The sequence below is a fragment of the Diuraphis noxia genome, unplaced genomic scaffold (genome assembly GCF_037042655.1).
Source record: "Diuraphis noxia isolate RWA-SAM2 unplaced genomic scaffold, SU_Dnox_SAM2 contig0006, whole genome shotgun sequence".
Lineage (NCBI taxonomy): Eukaryota > Metazoa > Arthropoda > Insecta > Hemiptera > Aphididae > Diuraphis > Diuraphis noxia.
Window position 1 is genome coordinate 1,013,517 of NW_028301716.1, and position 23,168 is coordinate 1,036,684.

The 23,168-nt window shown below is 25.9% G+C and overlaps 2 protein-coding genes across 6 annotated transcripts in view; both read left to right on the forward strand.

Annotated features, from left to right (window-relative positions):
- LOC149054459 (uncharacterized) overlaps positions 1-15,488 on the forward strand; it is a 31,999-nt gene extending 16,511 nt beyond the window's left edge. For 3 of the 4 annotated variants that reach the window (XM_089230228.1, XM_089230225.1, XM_089230226.1), the window contains 14 exons: positions 773-883; positions 1,430-1,528; positions 8,719-8,832; positions 8,967-9,068; positions 9,353-9,457; positions 9,941-10,057; positions 10,403-10,507; positions 10,589-10,701; positions 10,912-11,097; positions 11,168-11,323; positions 11,944-12,091; positions 12,159-12,330; positions 12,668-12,827; positions 12,937-15,488. In XM_089230228.1, coding sequence (XP_089086354.1) covers positions 773-883; positions 1,430-1,528; positions 8,719-8,832; positions 8,967-9,068; positions 9,353-9,457; positions 9,941-10,057; positions 10,403-10,507; positions 10,589-10,701; positions 10,912-11,097; positions 11,168-11,323; positions 11,944-12,091; positions 12,159-12,330; positions 12,668-12,827; positions 12,937-14,068 — 2,820 coding nt within the window. In that variant the 3' untranslated portion in view covers positions 14,069-15,488. The remainder of the gene's footprint in view (positions 1-772; positions 884-1,429; positions 1,529-8,718; positions 8,833-8,966; positions 9,069-9,352; positions 9,458-9,940; positions 10,058-10,402; positions 10,508-10,588; positions 10,702-10,911; positions 11,098-11,167; positions 11,324-11,943; positions 12,092-12,158; positions 12,331-12,667; positions 12,828-12,936) is intronic. The other variant, XM_089230227.1, reaches the window with a different exon arrangement.
- A 2,351-nt stretch (positions 15,489-17,839) lies between these two features.
- On the forward strand, positions 17,840-23,130 carry LOC149054460 (uncharacterized). Of its 2 annotated transcripts, XM_089230233.1 has the most exons (3): positions 17,840-21,351; positions 21,419-21,545; positions 21,615-23,130. In XM_089230233.1, the coding sequence occupies exons 1-3, from the start codon at positions 21,025-21,027 to the stop codon at positions 21,647-21,649; spliced, it is 489 nt and encodes a 162-aa protein (XP_089086359.1). In that variant the 5' UTR covers positions 17,840-21,024; the 3' UTR covers positions 21,650-23,130. The 2 variants fall into 2 exon arrangements, with proteins under 2 accessions (XP_089086359.1, XP_089086360.1); XM_089230234.1 differs by lacking the exon at positions 21,615-23,130 and having other exon boundaries at positions 17,843-21,351; positions 21,419-21,574.
- Positions 23,131-23,168: the final 38 nt, after the last annotated feature.

The following is a 23,168-nucleotide window of genomic DNA, read 5'->3' on the forward strand; positions in this document are numbered from 1 at the left end:
ATTGTTCCATTTTTATATACTTAGATCTAGATTACAATACCACTATCATTAATAATATTAACACAATATAGTTAATACCTACTTAATATTATTGATAACTTTTTATTTTTATTTCAGCGAATTAATGAAATTCCTCACATTTTTATAACACAATCAGTAACTAAAAAATATTATTTTTATTTGCTACTTAACTAACAAATTTAACAAAATTACAGATATTTACAATCAACTCTACTTATATAATACCCAATTTGTATGGAACAAAACATAAAGAAATTTGTTGGTAGTTTGAAATTAATATTTATAAAACAATTATATGTGAAACTAAATTCCTTGTGTTAACTGACAAATAGAATCTGTTCTTTTATATGAACATAACCTATTTGGTTACATTGAATTTAACTTAATGACAGTAACTAATGTAGTATGTGATAGTAAAAGTATTTATAATATGATTTCATTATTTCATAGTTGAATTATTAGGCTTAAATTCATTGTTTATATTATATTTGTACTAAAAGCTATTGCTATTTGGTTGACAATTATTGAAACATTTGTAACTAAAATAGTTTTAATTATATAAAGTTTATTAATATATTATAAAAAATAAATTATTAAAAATGACCGGATCTTTAAAAGATTTTAGGTATACTACAATATTTAAATGTTTTTATGTACTAGTTAAATATTTATTCTAGTACACTATCTATATCTAAATAACGGGTAAATGGAAAATTGTATTTAATTTTATTATGTTATGTATGTTTTTAAGATATCAAATGATGGGAAAAAGTCTCGTAAGCACCGGAAAAAACATAAATCAAGGAACAAAAAAAAATCCACCACTGATAATAATATTTGTTTGCATGAAAGATCTAATGAAGTAAGAGTAAAATTAAATAACTTTAAATAAGTTTTTTGAAATTTATAAATATTAATCTTAAAACAATTAATTTATAATATTACAGTAGGGTCTCGATAATCCGAACGAGATTGGGGAAAGGGGTCGTTCGGATTAGCGATTTGTTCGGATTACCTATGGCTTAAAAAAAAAACATCAATTTTATTTTTATTTAAAATATGAAATTTTATTTTTATTTGTATTAATCGTGTAAAAACTCGTTATTTCAAAAGACATTGAATACATAAAAATATTGATATTAATTATGAACTTTACCATTTAAAATATTGATTTTTTTTTTGTACATTGGTTCCCGTTATGAATTGGTATGCCTTGTCCCAGATAATTGAAAAACTTTATTACCGGAAAATATTATTTATAAATACATACATAATATGTACATATTATGGCGATAAGATAATTCTCAAGCCCGTTCGGATTACCGCGTCTTTCGGATTAGCCTGTGTTCGGATAATCGAGACCCTACTGTATATTGAAAATTAATTTTAAACATGTACGATTTTGAAGATGTCAGATAATGAACAATTGCGGAAGAAAATTAAATCAAGCGACAGAAAAAATTCTACCAGTGATCAAAACAGTCGTTTATGTGAAGAATCATCTGAAGTAAGCTTTCAATAATACCCATATTTTATAAGATTTAATCAATAATAATAAAGACTTATTTTAAATTCCAAGCAAATATTTCTATATTATTGTTATTGATTATATTGTAGTTTGAAATAATATTAATGTATTGAAAAATTGAGTTAGACTTAAAATAAAAACTCATTACAAATTTGTCTTCTATTTTTTAAAGATTTAGAAATCAATATTTCATTAGTGACTAACGCCAAAAATTTGTATTTTTAGATCAAAAACTTATTATTTCTCAATATCCTTTTTTGATTTTTGAATAAAATGTAATTAGCTAGTTTGATAAATTGTTTAAAATTTAATTTCCCAATATTAGGGTTTTGTAGTTATTGAGTTTTTGCTTGAAGCCGTCAAGTGACATGGTATTTTTTCGTAAAATCAACAATTTTAGTTAATTAATGAATTATTGTAATAATACAGAAGTTATCACTAACTAGTTTTTCATTATACTATTCAGATTTTAATTATTTTAATGTGACATAACAGTTTCAATTTAGTTAATGCACAGAGTATATAATATATATGTCTATTAATAAATGACCTAATCTAGAGATTCTCAATATTTTTTCACGTACCGCTAATGTCCATTATGAATTAATCAATCATGTACCACTAATTACAAAAAATTAACTATTCGTAATTTTATTTCAATACATTCTTTACTATTACAGAAAATGTTTTACAAGCATATATTTTTAATGTCTACTTGTTAAAAACAGAATAATATATCCCGATATCCGTTATAAACCTTAGTAAAAATATTAATCAGTGTGGTAAAAGTGAGACGTATTATAAACGCCCCATCATACAACGCTCAAGAGATGACGTTTTGCGCCGTTGTCACACTCTCGGCTGCGGTAATCACATCCATATTTTACACAAATAAGATTAAAAATATATCAGATTAAAAATTTTGTATTTTCATTATTAAAAAATGAAATTAAACAATGTTATATTATACGTGTAGTACAAGAGAAATTGGCTAATCATATTATATATATACGTCGTAGCAACTTCGTGAAATCGATGAAAAGATGACCATTTCGTGAAATGGAAACACGTTTTTTACACTTTGTGAAATTCAAAAATATTTCATGAAATGTCACTCAAATTTAACATCGTCTAATTTTTTTCTTCACAAAGTGGTTGTTCAATTTGTATACTGAAATATAACATTTAACAACTTATTCTACCCTTATAGATTTGACTTCAATAATTATGTATAGTAATAAAGTTTATTTATACCATATTAATTTATTAACCGTGTATTGTGAACATTTTTTATTTATTAGAACACAAAAATGAATTGTGACAAGCACTTTTACACGAACAAAATAAAAATCCCCGACCTCCATAATGATTTGGAGGATTTGGACAGTTTCACGCAAGGTTAATTCTTTATAATTGTCATTATAATTATGAATTTTATCAAAACCAATAAATATCATCTACACATTTCAGATAGTCTGGCAATTGCAGTATAATAGTCGTATGGAATAATTTAGATATAATTTAAGTATTTATTGTATTATTTGACATGGGCACGAGGTTAATATGGATATAATCAAACTTGACGTCTCCGTTAAATTGTTCTTGTAAAAGTGGTTGTCAAACCAAAAGATGTGTTTGTTTTAAAGGTTATCTAAAATGTAACAGTCGTTGTCAGAATTTATTTCCCTGCTCTAATAAATAAAAAATGTTTACAATACGGTTAATAAATTAATATGATATAAATAAACTTTATTAATATACATAATTGTTTAAGTTAAATTTATAAAGGTAGGTTAAGTTGTTAAATGTTGTATTTCAATACACATAGTAAACGACCACTTTGTGAAAAAAATTACACGATGTTAAATTGGAGTGACATTTCGTGAAATATTTTTGAATTTCACAAAGTGTAAAAAAAAGGGTTTCCATTTCACGAAATGGTCATATTATCATGAAAATATCGATTTCATGAGGTTACGACATATATAAATATAACTATATAGTGATAATATGATATGAAAATTTTTATACGGGGTAAACTCTGGAACTATGAGTACTTATCAGATCTTGATTTTTTTTTTTTAAACAAATGAGTACACTGTGGAATAGGTTTTTGGTATAAATTTAGTTCTATAATGTTGAGAGGATAAGAGGATGATGACCATACTAAAAAATACAATAACTTTGCCATTTTTCCATCAAAAAATATACTAAATGATAAATATATTTGTATATTGTAAGGTTGCTGCTATTGGTTTAAAATCTAAAGTGGAGTTTTTACTAATTATAACTATTTATTATTGTTTTCGAGTTTTTATAAATTTGTAAGTTTGTAAATCCACGGGAAGTTTTGAATATGACTAGCTGGGTATTAAATAACTATTTAAACAGCAATTTTGAATCAAATAGAGTTGCTTTTTTAACAGGAAACGAAGTGCGCGGGGATCAGCTAGTATATATATATAAAATATTGATTAAAACAAAAGTTATTTCTTTGTCAGGTGTTATTGTTACACTCTGTATTTTATCAAACTCTGACTTTAAAAATCTATTATTTTTATAAAATTGTCCTGGTATTACGTAGATTATTAGTAGTTAATTTATAAAAACCAAAATTTGGGTAATTAGTATTATCAAATATTGCATATTTATTTATGCATTGACTTTGAACAAAACTTTTGTTTTGTAATGTACTTTTCATTTTTTTACGTATACAGTTTATGTACTGATTTAAATTTTAAGAATTTCTAAATTTTTTTGAATTTTTTCGAATTTTTTTCAAATGTCTAATCTCATCGAACTATTTTCTAGTCTGAAAAAATAATTGTTTGAATTGTACGTTTTCTAGCTGTTTTATTTCAATTTTACGATATAGTTTCATTTTGCGTCAGATACGATCGTAATAAGAATAAGATTTATAAAATCGAAAAAGTAAAATAATATTATTCATTGGAAAAATTATTGTTTTAATATTGACAATTTGGCTATTTATAACCCGCACAGCTTCAATAGATGTCTAGTTTTGATCTATATTTACTGTTGCTTATAAATGAAGGGGAGTAGTAAAAATACGGGTTTAGAACGCTGCCGCTGTAGTCGCAAGAACAGCACACAAAGACGGCAATTTCATAATTTATTTGCCAAAAACATTCTATTTTATTTCCAACAGAACTCATCAGGACTCGTTGATTGTAGAAGCATCAAAAAAGCAAAAAAATAATCGCGATGAGTTGTATTAAAACATTTTGGAACAGATTTTCGGTATCATAATTTGCCGATTACGTATAATTTTTTTAAAGAATGAAAAATCTGTTCAAAGAATTTATACTACAACTTCTCGTTTTTATTTTTATACTCAAACTATATGTTTCTATGATCAACTAGTCCTGAGTACTACTGGAAATAATAAAGCATGTTTTTATGGTTGATTTTTTCTTCTGTAACGGCCTTCTTAATTTATTAATTTTTTATACCTAACACCCACGGTTATCGATGTACACTATACAGGTTCCCAACACCGAACACCGTATAGAAAATGGTTTCCAGAGAGATGCTTACAGTTTATCCCCGAAAATCAGCTGTTCATTATTAGAAGAGGCACAGCTAGCAGTCTCAGTGTATATAATATATAAATAAAAGTAATTATAATTACGCCTAGAAAAGAACGACTATAAAAACTCGTTCATCGCTACTCATAGATTCCTCTACATACTAGGTAGTCAGAAGCTGGTAGGCCACAATCGACGAAGTATCGTTGACATTCGTGTACCTATATGTCACATCCACTTAGTGAAATTGCTCATTTCATGAAGTTGATTTTTACTTCATGAAATGTATCCATTTAGTGAAAATGATTTTTACTTCACTATATGGAAAATTATTTGACCTTTTCAAGAAGTGCATGAAATTCATTTTATCAACATTCTGTAATATTATTATTATATTGTATAATATGATAATAATATAATATAAACTTAAATTATGAAACAAAAATTAATCTAAAAGCTTTCTTAAACTTTATTTTATATTTTCGCATTTATTTTTATATGGTTGAGAGTTATGGCAACGACTATTGTACAGCATTTTGTATTTTAAAACCGGTTATTTGGTATTGGGTAATAGTACAATTTTCACTAAGTACTCGTAATTGTGTATAAAATAAATATAAAAGTTGCTTGATATAATTTGTAACTATGATCCCGTTGAAAATAATCTGTAAGTCTGTCTTATTCGTGAAGTTGTTAGTAGATGTTGACTCTGACTAAAAACACGTTATTTTATATAATATGGAAAAAGTATTAATATATGAGAAGTTAATAAAATATTATGATACGAAACCGAAGAAAAAATCTGCAAGTCAAGAGGAATAGATTCAAATGATCATGGAAATTGAAGCTGCTAAAACTAAAACGTAAGAATTTAACAAATCAAAAATAATAATAATATTTGAATTCAATGGTATAAAAGGGGATCGCAGCAGAGTATTTTTATTCTTCATTGATTTATTCTTAACTTTATTATTGATTTCAATTTTTATTATAACTCGTTCATTATTCCTCATAGTCATATAAATTTAAATCCTAAATAATAACGGTCGTGATTTAAATCACGTCGTCAAGTCCTTGTCAAACATCAAGATGTTGATAAAAAAAAAAATGTGCAATAGTCGTTGCTATAACTCTGAACTATGTAAAAATAAATAATAAAATATTATAAAATAAAGTTCAATAAAACTTTTTATTTAATTTTAAGGTTATATTATATTATTATCGTATTGTACAATATACCTATTAATAGTAATATTACAGAATGTGGATAAAATGTATTTCATCCACTTAGAGGCGTATTTAGAAATTGTTTGCCCCAGGTAAGAAAGAAAAAGCCACTTTCCAATCAACATTTGTTTAGCAATTAGGTGTATTTGTAAATAAAAACAAGATCATTTATTAATGTCTGAGTGTCATTACTTTTTTTATCGTCCAAATGACCTAGGCACCGTGTTATATCAAAATTCTCTCCAAAATTTACCGCCCGGGCCAAAAGCCCCCCCTCCCCCATGGCCCTCCTAAATACGCCACTGTATCCACTTCATGAAAAGATAAAAAAAATTGTCTATATATAGTGTAGTAAAATGTCATTTTCACTAAATGGATACTAAAGTGATCTCACTAAGTAGATCTGACATATACATAAAAATGATAGTAACAACGATTACATTTACGTTGTAATGTATTTTTCGAGGAGTATTTTCCGCTGTATACACGTCATCGAATAGTAGGAGAAAATCTTTCATGAGTATATCAAGAAAATATACATTGTTTAATTACATTGATTTCCGATTGGGCGCTAGTTGCGCTTCTCGCAGGCCGTAAGGTCATAGAAGTGACAGTCAAACAGCTGATCAACTTACCTACATTTTTCCAAAGACTCGGCACGAAGTTGGCAGCGGAGGCTTAGCATGATTTTTGGGATGTGTTTTAGAATGGATTTTAGAGTACAACACATTTATAACATCATGCTGTTCGGCGAACCTTATGCAAAATTATGTCAAGGTTAACTAAAATATTTTTCAGTGAACCGTGAGATTTTGAAAGCTGTTGCTTTAATTATTTTCCATTGATAAGGCATACTAAACGCCGGAATCGCAGTCTTACTGATGGTTAGATGATTCCCCCCTACGTGGAGTCTGGATACTATCATCGGCTTGTATGTATTTACCCATCATTTCATATACGTTTTGTGTACTTGAATCTATTTGATAATATTAGTAGAAATTGGTACATACTAGGATATAGAGTTTCAATACCAAAATGAATTTATCAAGAAAGAGTAAAATAATAATCGATTTAAATCTATATATATTCCAAATTGGAAGGTATGAATTGTTACCAAAGCGTGTTCGGTTAATCTTTTAGTGACACAGCGCACTCTGGTTGTTCGCCTCAACGACCTCAAGTACCGATGACTAAACGTGAACTGCTCCTCCACTATCTACTCAGTTACGTTACCAACATCATGGCTTAATTTATTTAGTCATGACCAACATATAAACTAGAAATAACTAGTTGGAGGTTAAATATTTACTTATTTAAAATATTTTCATTAGGTCTTAAGCGTTTATGAAAAAAATTCATAATTATTTTTGATTCAAAATTAAATAGGTCACAAAAAACCTGGAGCTTCAGCACCACCTTGTTCAAATGTCTAGTTGCATTGATGTGCACAGGTCTATTATTTATTGTCCATACCAAGTTGACAGGTTAGATACGCGTATAATAATATGACAATATGACAATATTGTGTTCAGTCTAAAGCTAAACGCCACTATAATTATTGTAAATATGCGTAAAAAACAGTCTACATCACACTGCCAGAGGGTTTACCCCAACCTATGATGCTGTTTTTAGCTATTAAAATGTTTTTTTTAACACAATACATATTACTGTTTAATATTTATTTAAAAATATAAAACTGGTTGATTTACAGCTTGAGCTCTGTTACTTGTGCAAGAAGGACCATTGTCACATTTGAATGAATTTGAGATTAATTGACAAATATCACTGATGCAGTATAGCCGAATTAATACAGACCAGTGGCGCAACCAGAGAGGTGGACTGGGTCCGGACCCGCTCCCTCTTGGCACGTATAATAGTATTGTTAGTAAAAACATAACTTATTTTTAATACAAATAAAGATGGTTTATTTTGTCCCCCTTCCTTTTGGAAAAATGTCTGGTTGCGCCATTGATACAAACATTGGCTATTTTTAACTTAATTGATAGAAGTTTATTTTGAAATCAATCAATAAACTTCATGAAATATAAGTGTTATATTCAATTGAATTTAATTATTATATTTCAATAAAAAAAGTGTTTATTTGATATTCCTGGTTTTTTCCCGTCAGATATCAAAAAGGTACATAAAAAAATTAAATTATTAAATTTTCTGATCTTACTAAATTCAAATGTTTCTTTGAATTAATATAGGAAAAATGTTGTCAATTAAATTTCATCACTTAAAATCCTTAATTATTGCTATAATTCGATTTTAAAATGATATTACTCTGCAATGTTTTTTTTGTGACATTAGTCTTTCTTGTATCGAATCACAAAGCAATAAGAATAAGTTTAAAAATAATAATAATTCAATATATTATATTAATTTTTGAAGATATCTGATGATGATGATGACAAAGAAAAAAGGTGCAGGAGGCAAAAGAAAAGTAGAAGAAGTAAATCTACAAACGATGATAATTATATGCAAATGGGTGAAAGCTTATTTGAAGTAAGAGTAAAAAGATTGCTTTTAAAGAACTTTAAAATACCTATTAATAAAATGTCATTTTATAACAAGAGTAGCAATAATAAGTGAGGAATGAAAATCTATAATTTAACAATATATGTATTATATTTATAAAGGTATCTAATAATGAAGAAAAAAAGGATAAAAGACAAAAGAAAAGTGTTAGAAGCAAATCAGCAAATGATGATAACACACAAATGAATGAAAGCTTATCTGAAGTAAGATTAAACTTTTTTGAACCATAAAATGTAATTTATAATAAAATAAAAATATGCTTAAACTATGCTTAATTCAACTTAAAAATTGTACTCGTTATTGAATAAGTTTCATTTGATGGTAGTCAGTTAACAGTTCAACACTCAATACCTGTTTTTTACTCCATCTATAAACATGAAGTGCTATGCACCTGTACAAAATATGGCTGCTGAGTATAGTTTTTAACTCGAATAGAGTTTAGTTGAAGTCAGAAATGAAAATTATATAACAGTATATATTTTTATAGGTATTTAATGAAGAAAATAATGTATATAAACAACAAAAGAAATGTGGCGAAGGCAAATCTGTTAGTGACGATATTCATATGAGTGGATTTTCTGATGTGTCAGATGTAAGAGAAATATAATCTTGCTTTTATTTGAAATAATTTTGAAATTGTTAATATTTTAATACATTATAAATGAAAATAAGCAAAAAATAAAAAAGTAAGAATAAAATACTCCCCCTTATTATAAGATTTTACTAAATAACCCATTTTTGATCTACTAAGTTATTAATAGTTAGGAGATCATAAGTTAAATTCTTACAATGTTCAAAATTTTAAATGTATTTAATGATATTATGGAAACATTAAAATTCAACACTGGCATAATGATATAGAAGAAAATTTATAGTGGTAAATAGTAATAATTTGAGGATTAAGATTCATAATGAAGTCTAAATGTATATCTCCATCTTGAGATTAATAAAATCTTTGGATTCCTGTTTGTATGGTATTAGTTGTTTCAAAACTATCTTAAATCTGTGAAAATAAACATAAAACTTATTTGAATGAGACTAATAATAATAATTTTACAATGTATACATTTTAAAGATATCAAGTGATGAACAAAAATTTCAAAAAGAAAAAAAGAAAAGAAAATTAAGAAACAAGCAAAAATCTGACTATAATATTAAAGATGACAGTAGTTTGTGTGGAAGCTTGTCTGAAGTAAGAACAAAATTATAATTCCAATTATAAAAAATACAATAATTTATTTTTAAATATCTAACAATATACAAAAAGTCATAATGTTAATTTTTAAAAATCATAAACGCTTTATATACAAGTATATACCTTTAATCATAATAAAAAATATAGCAAAATAATTTTAATAATGTGATTTTTTTTAATGATGACAAAGGATGATGAAAGTCCTAATAAAGATAAAAAAAATTATAAATCAAATGACAGAAAAAAATATGAGCATATTGATAATGATAGTAGTTTAAGTGAAGTAAGAGTATAAATACTATATATGTTTCATAAAATGAGTTAATCAATTGTAAATTTAAGGATTCTTTGGAGGACTCCAGTCTTTTGTCCTCATCTAGTGATGAAGAAGTTGTAATGCGTAAATACATGAGATATAGTGACAAATCATATCAACGTTTACGTTATGTAAGCATCTAGTTTTTCTATTTGTATATATATTTTTAATTTGTATAATTGTTTAAAACCCATTTAATTTTTATATTATAGGAAACTTCATATAGTTTAAAGCACATAAAAACTACTAAAATCGATTTGAGAGACATTCATGATGATTTGTATCTGCGCTTAACTCGAAAAATAATTTTAAAAAACTGCAGCAAGTATGTGTTTAATGAAGAATATTTAAATTTAAAAATCCTAAAGAATAACTTCATTGCTAGTATTTATTTATTGTAGTATTATAGTATTTATTGAATTAAATTTTGATATTGAAATATAATTTTTTTAAACTCTTATTAATTCATAAATTTGAATTAAAATTATTGTTTTTTTTTTTTAAATATGTATAGTTAATTGATATTGCTTTATAGATTATCTTGTTCAATTTTGACTTTTGATCAAAATTTGGTTGTTGCTGGTTCAATAGATTCTTTAATTTATTTATGGGAGAGAAAAAAGGAAACGTCTGTATCAGAACATGATGTTCTACATAATATTGGAAATATAAATCCCAGCAATTTTTCATCTTCAGCAGAAGGAAACAATTTAGTTGAATAGTAAATATTTTTACCATATTTTAACATGTCTTTATATTTAAATGATTGGATTATTAATGTTTTTTACAAGTTTGGACAAAAATAAAGCGTTTATATTACGTGGTCATGGTGGACCTATATTTGATTTAGCTGAATTACCATCGGCTAAAATTCTGCTTAGTGCATCTAATGACAAAACCTACAGAGCTTGGGACATGGTATCTAAACAGTGTTTAGAAGTTTACAAGTGAGTAACTGTAGATTTAGGTGTTTTTAATTGATAAAGAACTCAACTCTGTAATAGTTATAATTGTCTTACAATAATAATGTTGATCTACATAAAATTTTAAAACATTCTGCGATTAATAACATTATACTGCCGTAAACATAAGAGTATTTGTTCCTTGTTCACAACTGGAGAATTCATCTATACATAATACATACATAGAAACAATACCTATTTATTTTATTTTCATGATTAAAGTTTCTTATTAAGCAATTAAAGACTAGTAATCAAACATAATTATATTTGCTGACTCTTAAACTTTTAATATTTAAAACTAGCCATTTTTTTGTGACTACTGGATCCTACAATTACTAACTTGGATATTACAATCATTATGTAACTATATAGAAAGTATAAAAATTATTGTTCAACTTATGACATGATTCTCTGCATTAATTTACAATAAAAACTATATCTAAATTAGCATAATTTCCATAATGTAATGTTGATTTAATAAAAATATAATATATGTCCAATATCCATTAAAAACTTTTAAAATTAAATTTTGTTTGGTTTCCCCTGTAAAACTGTTCTCTTAGTGTCTTCTTAAAGAATTTTAACCGTTAACTTTTTTTTTTTAGTGAACATGAACATAGGATATGGTGTATTGCTGCCTGTCCATATAGTTTGCAAGTGGCCACAGGATCTAGTGAGGGCACTAGTTGTTTATGGTTTTTGAACTATAAATGTCCGTTAAGATTTTTTACGGGTCATCTTGATGATATTTTGGTAAGATTATGAAGTTAATCTTTATTAGTTAATAGGAAATTTATATTTTTTACAAATTATATTTTAGGTTGTAAAATTCCACCCTAATCAAATGTTCCTAGCTACTGGTTCATCGGATAAAACTATTAGAGTGTTTGAGTTAACAACTGGTGAATGTCATAGAGTTTTAACTGGACACTCCAACTATATCACATGTTTAGAATTTAATGCTCAAAATCCTAATTATCTAGCATCTGCTTGTAAGTAAAATTTTTTTTGTAAGACAAGGTCGGTTAGGTTAGCAAGAGTCTAATTTGTTCATGCATGTAATATTAATCATTTTTTTAAAATTTTTTTACAAAGAAATTTACAAAATTGCAATTTTGCTACCTCCAATGTTTTTAGGAAGGCTATTAAAACTACTTCTTAGGTTCTAACAAATTTTTATAGAAAAAAACTGCTACATAAATCATATAAGAACTGTAAATGTATTATTTTATGTATTCTCACTATTTTTATTTTGAGTAAAAGTTGGTTAATTCTACAATATTTTACCTAAATAATTTAGATTGTATCAATTTAAAATATTATTTTCAGCTGCTAGCGGAGAAATAGTTGTTTGGGATTTACCGACATCTGAAAAAGTATGGAGGATTAAAGTTGGTAACATGTTATTTTCGGATCTAGTGTGGTTAACTGAAGATTTATTATTAGCTTCATTGACTAGTGGTGTTGTTTTGAAATGTGACACTAAACTGTAAGTAAAAAGAACATTTTTTTTTTTTAATTCATAATATATATATATATATATATATATATATATATATATATATATATGATATTTATTTAAAACTTTTTTTCACTAGGAATTATGTAGATTCCTCCTGTAAAGTAAAAGGATTTGAAACTCAATATGATCGTCTCATATCCTTACAAATAATTGACAATATAGTTTATACAATAGGCATTCCTGATAAATCAGGTGGTCTTAAACCACTAACTAAGAGAAACAGAGAGAAAGATTCACAAATGAAAAGTGAACAACAAAAATCTCAAAAGGAACCTTCACTACTGTCAAAATTATTTTTCCCACAACATATTATTGATAACAATGGAAGTTCAATGATACCTTTGCGTGGATCGAATTCTACAATACCAAGTATTAATTATAATTTTGATTATCAAATAAATATCGATGATCAGTTTAAAAAATCAAAATTTCCAAATTTTTTTGATTTGAATTTAAGATCTTCACCATTTAATTTAACTGATGATGAAATATCTAAATTAAGTTCCCAATATCAATCAGAAAATATACGATTAATACCAGCAGTGTCTATAACTAATAATCTTCAAAATGCTTACCTATTGCCTGTTCAACAAAATATTCGGACAAGTAGTTTACACCTTACAAATGTACAGTTGCCAAGTACGAGTAAATCACAAAGAGTAAATAAACCGCAAGGGCTATCAAAATCAAAAACAACAACAGCAAAACAAAATAACTTTGGTAACAGTAGTTTAACAATGCATTCAAGTATTCAACATATGCAAATAAAAACCACTACAGTTCAAGAGCAGTTGCATTTGGATGATCATATAGAAACTAATATGTCAATCCAACAGTATCTACAAACAACTAGCACAACTACTCACAAGCAGCAAACTTCAAACCTATTACATGTTACACGACCTGGAGTGAGCTCTCAATTAATTCAGAATAGCATTATACAGCCAGAGCAGCAAGTACAGCTACAAAATGACACCGGGAGTAATAGTAATGTAACTGGTACAAATGTTCAACAGCAGCAGTTATTACAGAAATTACAATCTAACACAAATTTAACAAAAGGAAATGCTCAACAGCATTTATCTCCACAAACAAATTATCGATCGTCCAATATCAATGTTACTAAACGTCCATCTCCTAGACAAAGTCCAAATAAATTATCTTCTTTGGATGAAACAAGCACAAGTAAACATACTCACATGCAGTAATGCTAGTAATAGGTTATATTCAAACTATGCAATGCTCCGAGATAAAATATAAAAATTCAACATTCATAACTATTTACTACTTATTTAGACATAAGTTTTTTTTCAAAATGTAATTCTTAGCATTTTAAATCATAAGTTGTCATTCACAAAATTATTTAATTAATTATATATTTTATATTTATTCTTTAATGTAAAGCAAGACTATTATAATTATTTATTGATTTTAAAAATATTTGATACTTAAAATAAGATATTACACTATTATACTATACCTAAATGTAATTTAAGAAAACAAAATTTATAATTTGAAAGTAGTTATTTTTAACTATCCATTTAAATGTTTGTTTCTTATAGCTGAACATTATTTTTTATTTATATTATTATTTATTGGATTGAAACTAAGTTAGATAATACTAAGTTAAAAATGTTAAAAATTTGGTATCAAGATATTAGAGTTTTTAGAGATATTATTTTATTATAGTTAAGTTAATTTAGTTTAAAACTACTGCAGCAGTTAAGATAAAAAAATTTAATATTAAGAACTGAACTAAGTTTTTGATAATGAAATCGAAAAACATACAATATTTTCATTAACGAATGACAAATTTAAAATATAAAAACAAAGTTACAATATTTATTATAATTGATTTTAATGTGGAACTAAGCTGGCAAACATAAATATAATATTTTAGAATTCTATCCAATTTTAATTTTTACAACTCATTTGAATTTGTTAGCCTCTTTTCGGTGTTTTGTAGGAAAAGCTTAATTTATTTGTCTTATTGTTGCTTAATACATATTCATTTTGAAAAATCAAATAAATACATTTGAAACCGTAGTAAAATAATGACCTAAAAAAAACTTAGAATAGAAACTAATGAATTAAAATAATTTTTCAAAATCAAAATTTAACTTCTAAAAGTATATTAATTTTTACCAGCTTAGCTTATTGTACTCACAAAAGAAAAAAATATAATATTTTGTCGTGCCTTTTTTGACTTGTGCATGTGTGTATGTGTGCTTTAAAACATAGCCAATCAATTTCTTACATTGCGATATAGGACGATGTGGAATCCACAGTCACATTAATAATCATTTATGATTAACATAATGATCAGGAGCAGTGCCAACAAGATTATAAATAGCCTAAATGTTGCCCCTTAAACAAAATCCACTATAAAGAACCACCTTAACCCACATTATGTAACAATTGATCTTACAATTGTATCAGTAGCATTTTTTACTCAAACAATTTTTTTTTTTACAAAGGATCAATGTATTTATAATATCTTATAAATTTAACCCAAAATAAAAATTAAGAACTTCATCTTTTAATGTTCATTATATCTAATTAAATGTTGGCTTTTATGTATTAATTGGATTTATATGTGTTTATTAAATATAAAATTTATCATTGTCAGTTTTTTTTTTTTTGATAAATTAAATCAAATACACATTAATAAATTATGTACAGCATAATTATTAATTAATGTTAAATGTCAAACAAGAGTTTTTCTTAAATATATGTAATTATTATAAGAAGCAAATTTGTTGTTGAAAAATGTTTACTTGAAAATTAAAAATTAAAAGTTTCATTGTTTCCATTAATTTCATTAAAATATGTTTACATTTTAACCTAATTACTAACATTTACTTTACAAATTATGAAAGAGAAATTTTTACAGTTTATTATTCAATAATTATTATATTTTTATCTTAAAACATGTAAAACTTAATTTACTTTATTTTCATTAGAATAACATTGCTGAAAACTGAACGGTAAAAGTTCATTCATTATTTAAAAATAAAATTGAAGACCATGGAGCAACAACAAGACGTGACCATATTTTGGTCTAAATTATTTGTTGACTACACATTATTAAGAAAAAAACTGTGTCATTTTGTGCAACAACCTGACAAATCCAATTATTAAATACAAAGATATCATAATATAAATAGAGGTTTCTGGTTTTTATTTTAGTACAGCAACAAGACATCTCCAAACTCCAAATATGTCTGATTATTCCACTAAAATAATTTATTCATTATGAGAATATAGGAAATATATATATATATCATAATGTATAATTTCTTATTTCTTATAGTGCAGCAATTAGACATCTCAAAATATTAATTTTGGTTTAAAGATCATACAAATTTGATTTTTAGGATTAGCTGACTAGTGCTTATATGCATTTAAGTGTCAATTGAAAAATTGTATTGGAAAAGTTTTATTATTACTCCCTGTTTTTTTTTTTTTTTTTTGTATTGTCATCAATCTTAATTGAAATTTATTTTTAATTAGCATTCAAACAATATTTTTAGAGATAAGACTTAAATATTAATTTTTTTGAAGCTAATTTTTGAGTATTTTAAAATTTATTTTACCATTATTTACATCTAATCACGATTATTTATCAAATATGTATAATATAATATTGTAATAAATATAAGTTAAAAAAAGAAAGAAATTTCACATGACAAAAGTTAAAAAAATTATACTAATGTGTAAACATTGCACAAATTAGAAAAATAAAAGGAAGAAGACTCTCATTTATCTTAGGAGTCAAAATTAAAAATTCCCAGTAGTTTTTGAAAGCATAGAGAAAAACAAAATGAAAGAACAATTGGAATCTTAAAGCAAACCCAATTTTTGAAAAAAAATCGATTTTATTTATTTTTGGTGTAACGCACAAATAAACAGCCATAAAACTTTAAAATAGATTATTAAATTGACTATACGTCTATACATGATACAATTTTCTTAACATTTTGACTCTTTTTGCCCTATTTACAATCATGAAAAATTGAATTTTTTCAATTATTGTTGGTAAATGATTTTTTGGTTGATAAAAATAACTTTAATATATGATAATATGTGTGATTAAAGTTGCACATAAATGAATATTGAATGTAATAAAAAAAAATAAGCGGGTAAGTCGTGGATGTCGCTCTGCTGTACAGTAGGTTACTGTAATGGATGGGATTAAATTTGAATGCAATGATAGGTATCATTGTATACGAAAAACGATTCTGAACGGAGATGATTTGTCAGTCTAGGATATATTATATTTAAATATTGTCATATATTCTATTTTGAAACAAATATTTTATTTTTCAATTAAGTCGCATTTTGCATAAGGCATGGTTAATCAATTAGTGTAGTTATCATAATTCATAATACCTTATATTATCATAGATATACGAATACCTGGTTTGAGAACAAATCGTTATCATTACGCGATTTCATAAAAATTTAAAACTCAAACGCTCAAAACATTTTTCCTATAATGACGCTTCAAATTTTCTCTATAGCTTTTTGAAGTAAAACTTATGGAAAACTTGGTGTTAATTATAACCTTAGATATAAATACAAACAATATTATGAATTTTGAACTACAAAATAATTTGCAAATATTCATGGTTTTGACGAATTTTTGTCAATATTTGAAATTCAAATGCTAATAAAAATTTAATTTGAATTTCCGGTGGACATTTTTTTTGTGATAAAGATTGACAAATTTGTAAGAAATCTTGTATTAAATTTTCAAATCTTAGGTATAAAAAGAAAAACTTTTATGAATTTCGATCTAAGATAATTTGAACATTGCCGTAATTTTTATGTATTTAGTCAAAATTTAAACTGTAAATACTTATAAAAAAAATTGTGACTATATATATTTCTTTTATTTTTCCAATGCTATTGTAAAAATATTTTAGGAGCCTTGTATTAAATTTTCAAATCTTAGATATAAAAGGAAAATGTTTTATGAATTTCTAGGATAAAATAATTTACTAATTTTCGTGATTTTTACGTATGTTGTCAAAATTAAAATTTGAATACCTACATGTAAAAAAAAAAATTGTGGCTATACATTTATTTTATTTTTCAACTGCTATTGTAAAAATATATTATGAGCCTTGTATTAAATTCTCAAATCTTAGATATAATCACTATAAGAATAACTTATGAGGAACTTTGTATTAAATTTTCAAGTATTTTGATAGGGCCATAAAAATTTTATCGACACTTCAAAAAAAAACTTTCAGACAAATTGAAAATTTCAATCGTCTATAAATATCTGAAAAAAGGCAAAATATTTTGAAAATTAAATCATGTAAAGAAAATGCCAATCCTAATAACTGGTAAAATTTTCAAGTATCTACGACTTATACTTTTTGAATAATAACAAATATTTAAAATCGTTTCAGGATAAATCGTAACTCGTTACGCTATTTCGTAAAAATTTAAAATTCAAACGCACTTAAAATTTTTCCTATAACGAGACTTCGAGTTTTCTCTATAGCTATTTGAAGGAAAACTTATGGAAAACTTAGTGTTATATTTTTAATCCTTAGATATAAACACAAAAAATTTTATGATTTTTCAACTTCAAAATTACTTGCAAATATTCAACAGATTTCGTAAAAATTTGAACTATAAACGCTTATAAAAAAAAATTGTGACTAACGATTATTAATTTTTTTTTAGCTACAATTAGAACAACTAATAAGGAACCTTGTATTAAATTTTTATGTTTTTTTGGTTGTCCAACATTTTTTTACCGACACTTAAAAAAAAATCGAAAATTTCAGTGGTCTATAAATAACTAAAAAAAATCGAAATTTTTTGAAAATTAAACGGTATATAGATATCACTTACATTAACATTTGGTGAAAATTTAAAGTATTTACAGTTATTAGTTTTTGAACTACAACCATATACAAATATCGATTTGGTCGAAAACTGGTTTTGCGTAAAAATTCCCGTTTTTCTGTCATTTTTTTTTTGTTTTTTTTCGATTTTTTTGAAAATTGTTGGAAAATGTTTACTTTTGACCTCTATAATGCACCAAGGTGTAGCGTTCCAGCATACAGGAGGACAAACGACTGGTGTGGAGGTAGATGGATTGAGTGTAATAAGTATAACAACTTGTGATTAATTATTAGATATTTATTTGATTACTATGCAAATAAAACACTTTTACTGCACAAAATGATTTAATTGAAAATATTCTAAGTTCGAATAATTAAATTGGACTGGTGTCTGGCGTGAAGGTGCTTGCTCTAACTCTGGTGGCTCACGTCTGAATTGGGTCTAATCGGGGCTTTCCTATATAGTCCAGATAGTCCTACTCCCTGCGTTTCCTCTCCTTTCGATAAGATGAGTATATGTGTCCATGGCCGAGTCGCGCAAAAGCGTACGCGTGTAATTTTATGATATCGCAGCTTCCCACGCTCGTGCGACCGGTCGGTCCATATCCTGGTTATTCGCGATACGTAATCTCCATAACCAGATGACATTAGTCCTCTCTTTAGATGTGCCCGTCTATACTATGATTTCATATTTAGCATTTCGGAGAAATAAATTTAACGAACCCGATACTACGATTTCATCTCGGGTTTCATATTTAATATTTCTTATAATTTTACGATGCCGAATTTCCGAGAAGTCTAGGAGTTCGGCCTTCGACACAGCTATTGAGGTCCTACACTAACATAAGAAATCGTACGCCCCAAGGACACTTACGTGTATATGCGGGTTTATGTGTTTTAGCGGGACGTCAGTACATAGCAAAGGATATTTACTTTTACATCGGAAACCACCCCCAAAGTTTTAAATTGAAGCATTATTTCGACTAGTTATGTACACAGACGAAAAACAAACATAAAAAAAAAAACACACATCATTGTAAAATCAATACATTCATCACTTCGTTCAGAATCTAAAATTTCAGACTGAAGTCATCAAAATTTCGAAATTTCAAAAATTTGTAATTTATTTTAAGTCAGAAATGCATACAATTTTACTTTTTAAACATACATTAGAACTGAAATAGAATATTCCACACAAGGTAGAAACCTTTAACAAAAATATTTAAACTTTTGTAAGTTAGAATTTAATTTTAGATAAAGATATTTTTTTAAATGTATTTAAAATACGTATTTGAGTAGGTATCCACTTAAGAAAAATTTAAATATTTAAATTATTTTCGACGTTTACACAATTATTACAATTATTATTTATACATCATGTGGTAATAAAATTTATTTTTGCTGCATACTTTGTTAAATACTTAGTTTTGGCTCACAAAAACCATTGTTTAATTTAAATCGTTACCATTAGCTACAGATTATATTGGTATATTATACCTATATATTTTTTTTAAACAAATTTTAAAATCAAATATAGGAAAATTTTTTATGTGAACAACTATATATTGTGAGATATCGGTAATCTTAATGGTATTAGGTTTACTTCAGCTTTAAGCATTTTAGTTGTATCTGTCTTCAGTTTTTTGTGTTCTATGTAAAAAATGTATGAGAATTAAGAAATGGAAAATAACAAAATTACCTAACCATTATAATAATTACTGTGTACCTATATGTAATGTATTGAATATTTAAACAGAAGCCTAACGAAAAAGAGTAGAAGGATAAAAGAATGATTAGGTAGGTAGTTTTAAACAGCGAAGTCGAGTAATACATATTATATATATATACTCAAATAAATTCCGATGTTTTATTTGTTATTTCTAGTTAATTATAATTATGTTTTATCATAGTACCAAGTTGAACATTGGAAATGTACTCATTATAGATCGATGAAAATTTAGCTTTAAAAGAATGAATGATAATTATTTGTATATTAACAAGATATTTTATGAGCAAATAATAAAAGCCAATAAAATAGTCTACATAACATATGTCGAAGGACATTTGGTCCAACGCCTTAATTCCCAGACCACTTAAAACAGCTCATTTTCTTCGGTGTTCGAGCTTATGGAAGACTTATTATTTTTTTTTTAATAATTAATATAATATTAATCTTAATAATTTTGTTTTTGTTTCCATAGAAATATTTAAAATAAATACTTATTAAATTTTTATCTTTGAAAAATATATTAATCATTTCATATCGCTGCTTATTTTACGAAAATGTATATCACATAAATATGTCTTATAACGCTTGTGATGCCAAGAGGCATAAAACAAAAAAATTCAGCTATAAGAGAAAGCCAATTGATGTGAATCAAACCAGACAGGTATCTAATGTGCAAGAACCCCCGAAATTGCATGAGGATAGTAAACCAAAACAGGCAAGAAGCCAGTCACCAGAAACCAAAAAAACAACACCAGAAACCAGAAAACCAATACCAGAAACCAGAAAACTAACACCAGAAATCAAAAAACAAATATCAGAAACAAGGAACTATCCAGAAAAAAATTTTAAAAATCAAAATGATCAAACAGAAATAGCTAATAATGATAATGTTAAAATGGTAATAAAAATAATAAAATAAAATAAATAAAATAAAATATACCTATTATGTTCATCTGTCTCGATAGTCTCCTGGATTTGAAAATAAAGCAACGCAAACAAGAATTTGCTGTATTCATAAACATTGCAAAAGAAAACAGCGGAGACAAAACGGAAATTTCATTCAAGACATGTGGTTTTGTTTGACAAAATTATGTAAATAAATAAAAATGATAATATTTAAATTTGAATATTTTTTTTTATCCTAATTTTTTTACTTTTCAGTGACACATAAATTAACTATCAATATAAGGTACTAAATCAAATTTTATTCATTAATGTTATACAGTGATTCACTAAGCATGTTTACTCCCCCTTTTTCTTCAATAATGAAGTTATTCAAAATCTGATTTTTGGAATCTTTAAATATAGGTACCTACTCAAAGATCATATTTTCAAATTCTTGAGTTTTTTTGTACCACTTAAAGAGTGTCCTGTGGCGATACAAACTTTTGTTTTTCAAATGAGAACCGCGAGTTTTTACTAGAAATTATTTAGCTTACAATTTTTTTGAGAATTTTGATGTATTGAAATAAAAATTTTAATGAGTAGTTTTTGAGTTATTTAACTTTGTGTTTTAAGTATAAAAGGTCCATTGTTGAAAATTTCTGAAGACCAAAAATTACAAAAAAATTTAAATTAAGAATATTAGAATGTTATTAAAATTGTTCATGGCTATATCTGTGAAATAGTTATATTTCATCCCTATCATAGAAACATAAATTACAACATGTATGTAAATATTCAATCTTGGTTTAGTTTTTAGATTAAAGTGAAAATTTGAACTTATTATTCAAAGAAATTAAATATTGATCAATTTTTACAACATAATTATTCAACTGTCGTTACATTATATTCAATTATTTAGATTAATGACAGTGATTGAATTGGGAGAAAATTAGGAGGATACAAAAGACTAAAAATAAATATGCATTTCTGAATATTTTAATGTCTTATTGACTAGAATAGATAGGAATATTTTTTAAACAAAAAAGGACACGGTACTCTTCAGTTCAAGCACTGCTAAAAAATATATGTGATATTTATTTCCTAACAATATTATGGTTGTAAAAATATTGTTTGGTTATTTTAAAGTATATAACCACACATAAAATACAGTTTGTTACTTATAACTTTATAAGTGGTAAATTTGATAAAGCCCAGGCAATACTAATTGCAAAAACAAACAAATTGTCATTAATGCCAATCTTTGTATTAAATTTATTATTTATATGCACTGATAAACATATATAATAAACAAGATTGCCAACTATTGATAAGATGTTAAGGGAAATTTTTACAGCAACTAAATATAGCAGACTGTGTAATGCACATTTTAATCCAAACGATTTTGCTTAAAAACCAGACACATAAGTTAAAAAAAAAAGATGTAGTTCCTAGTAATATTAATTATCCTGCCACTCCCATTGAAAAATACAGAAAGTAAAAATTAACTGGAAGTTTGGAAATGCTAATTTTCCAGGACTGAATAAAGTACCTCAGAATAACAATCACCCAAGTATATTAACCAGTTACCTAATAAATGGTTTAAACAAATTAATAAATAATAACCACAATATTTTGTAGGTATCTAGTAGAAAAAAATGAAAAATAATATAGAATATTTGTATTCTTTAATGACAGTAACAGTTGAGTATTTATGGAAGAGTAATAAAAAATCATTAGTATTGGATTTAATATCTGTGTGTATATGTATGTAAATGTATATAATATTATATATGTTGATAAAAAAAAAAATCAATATAATATTTATTGAAA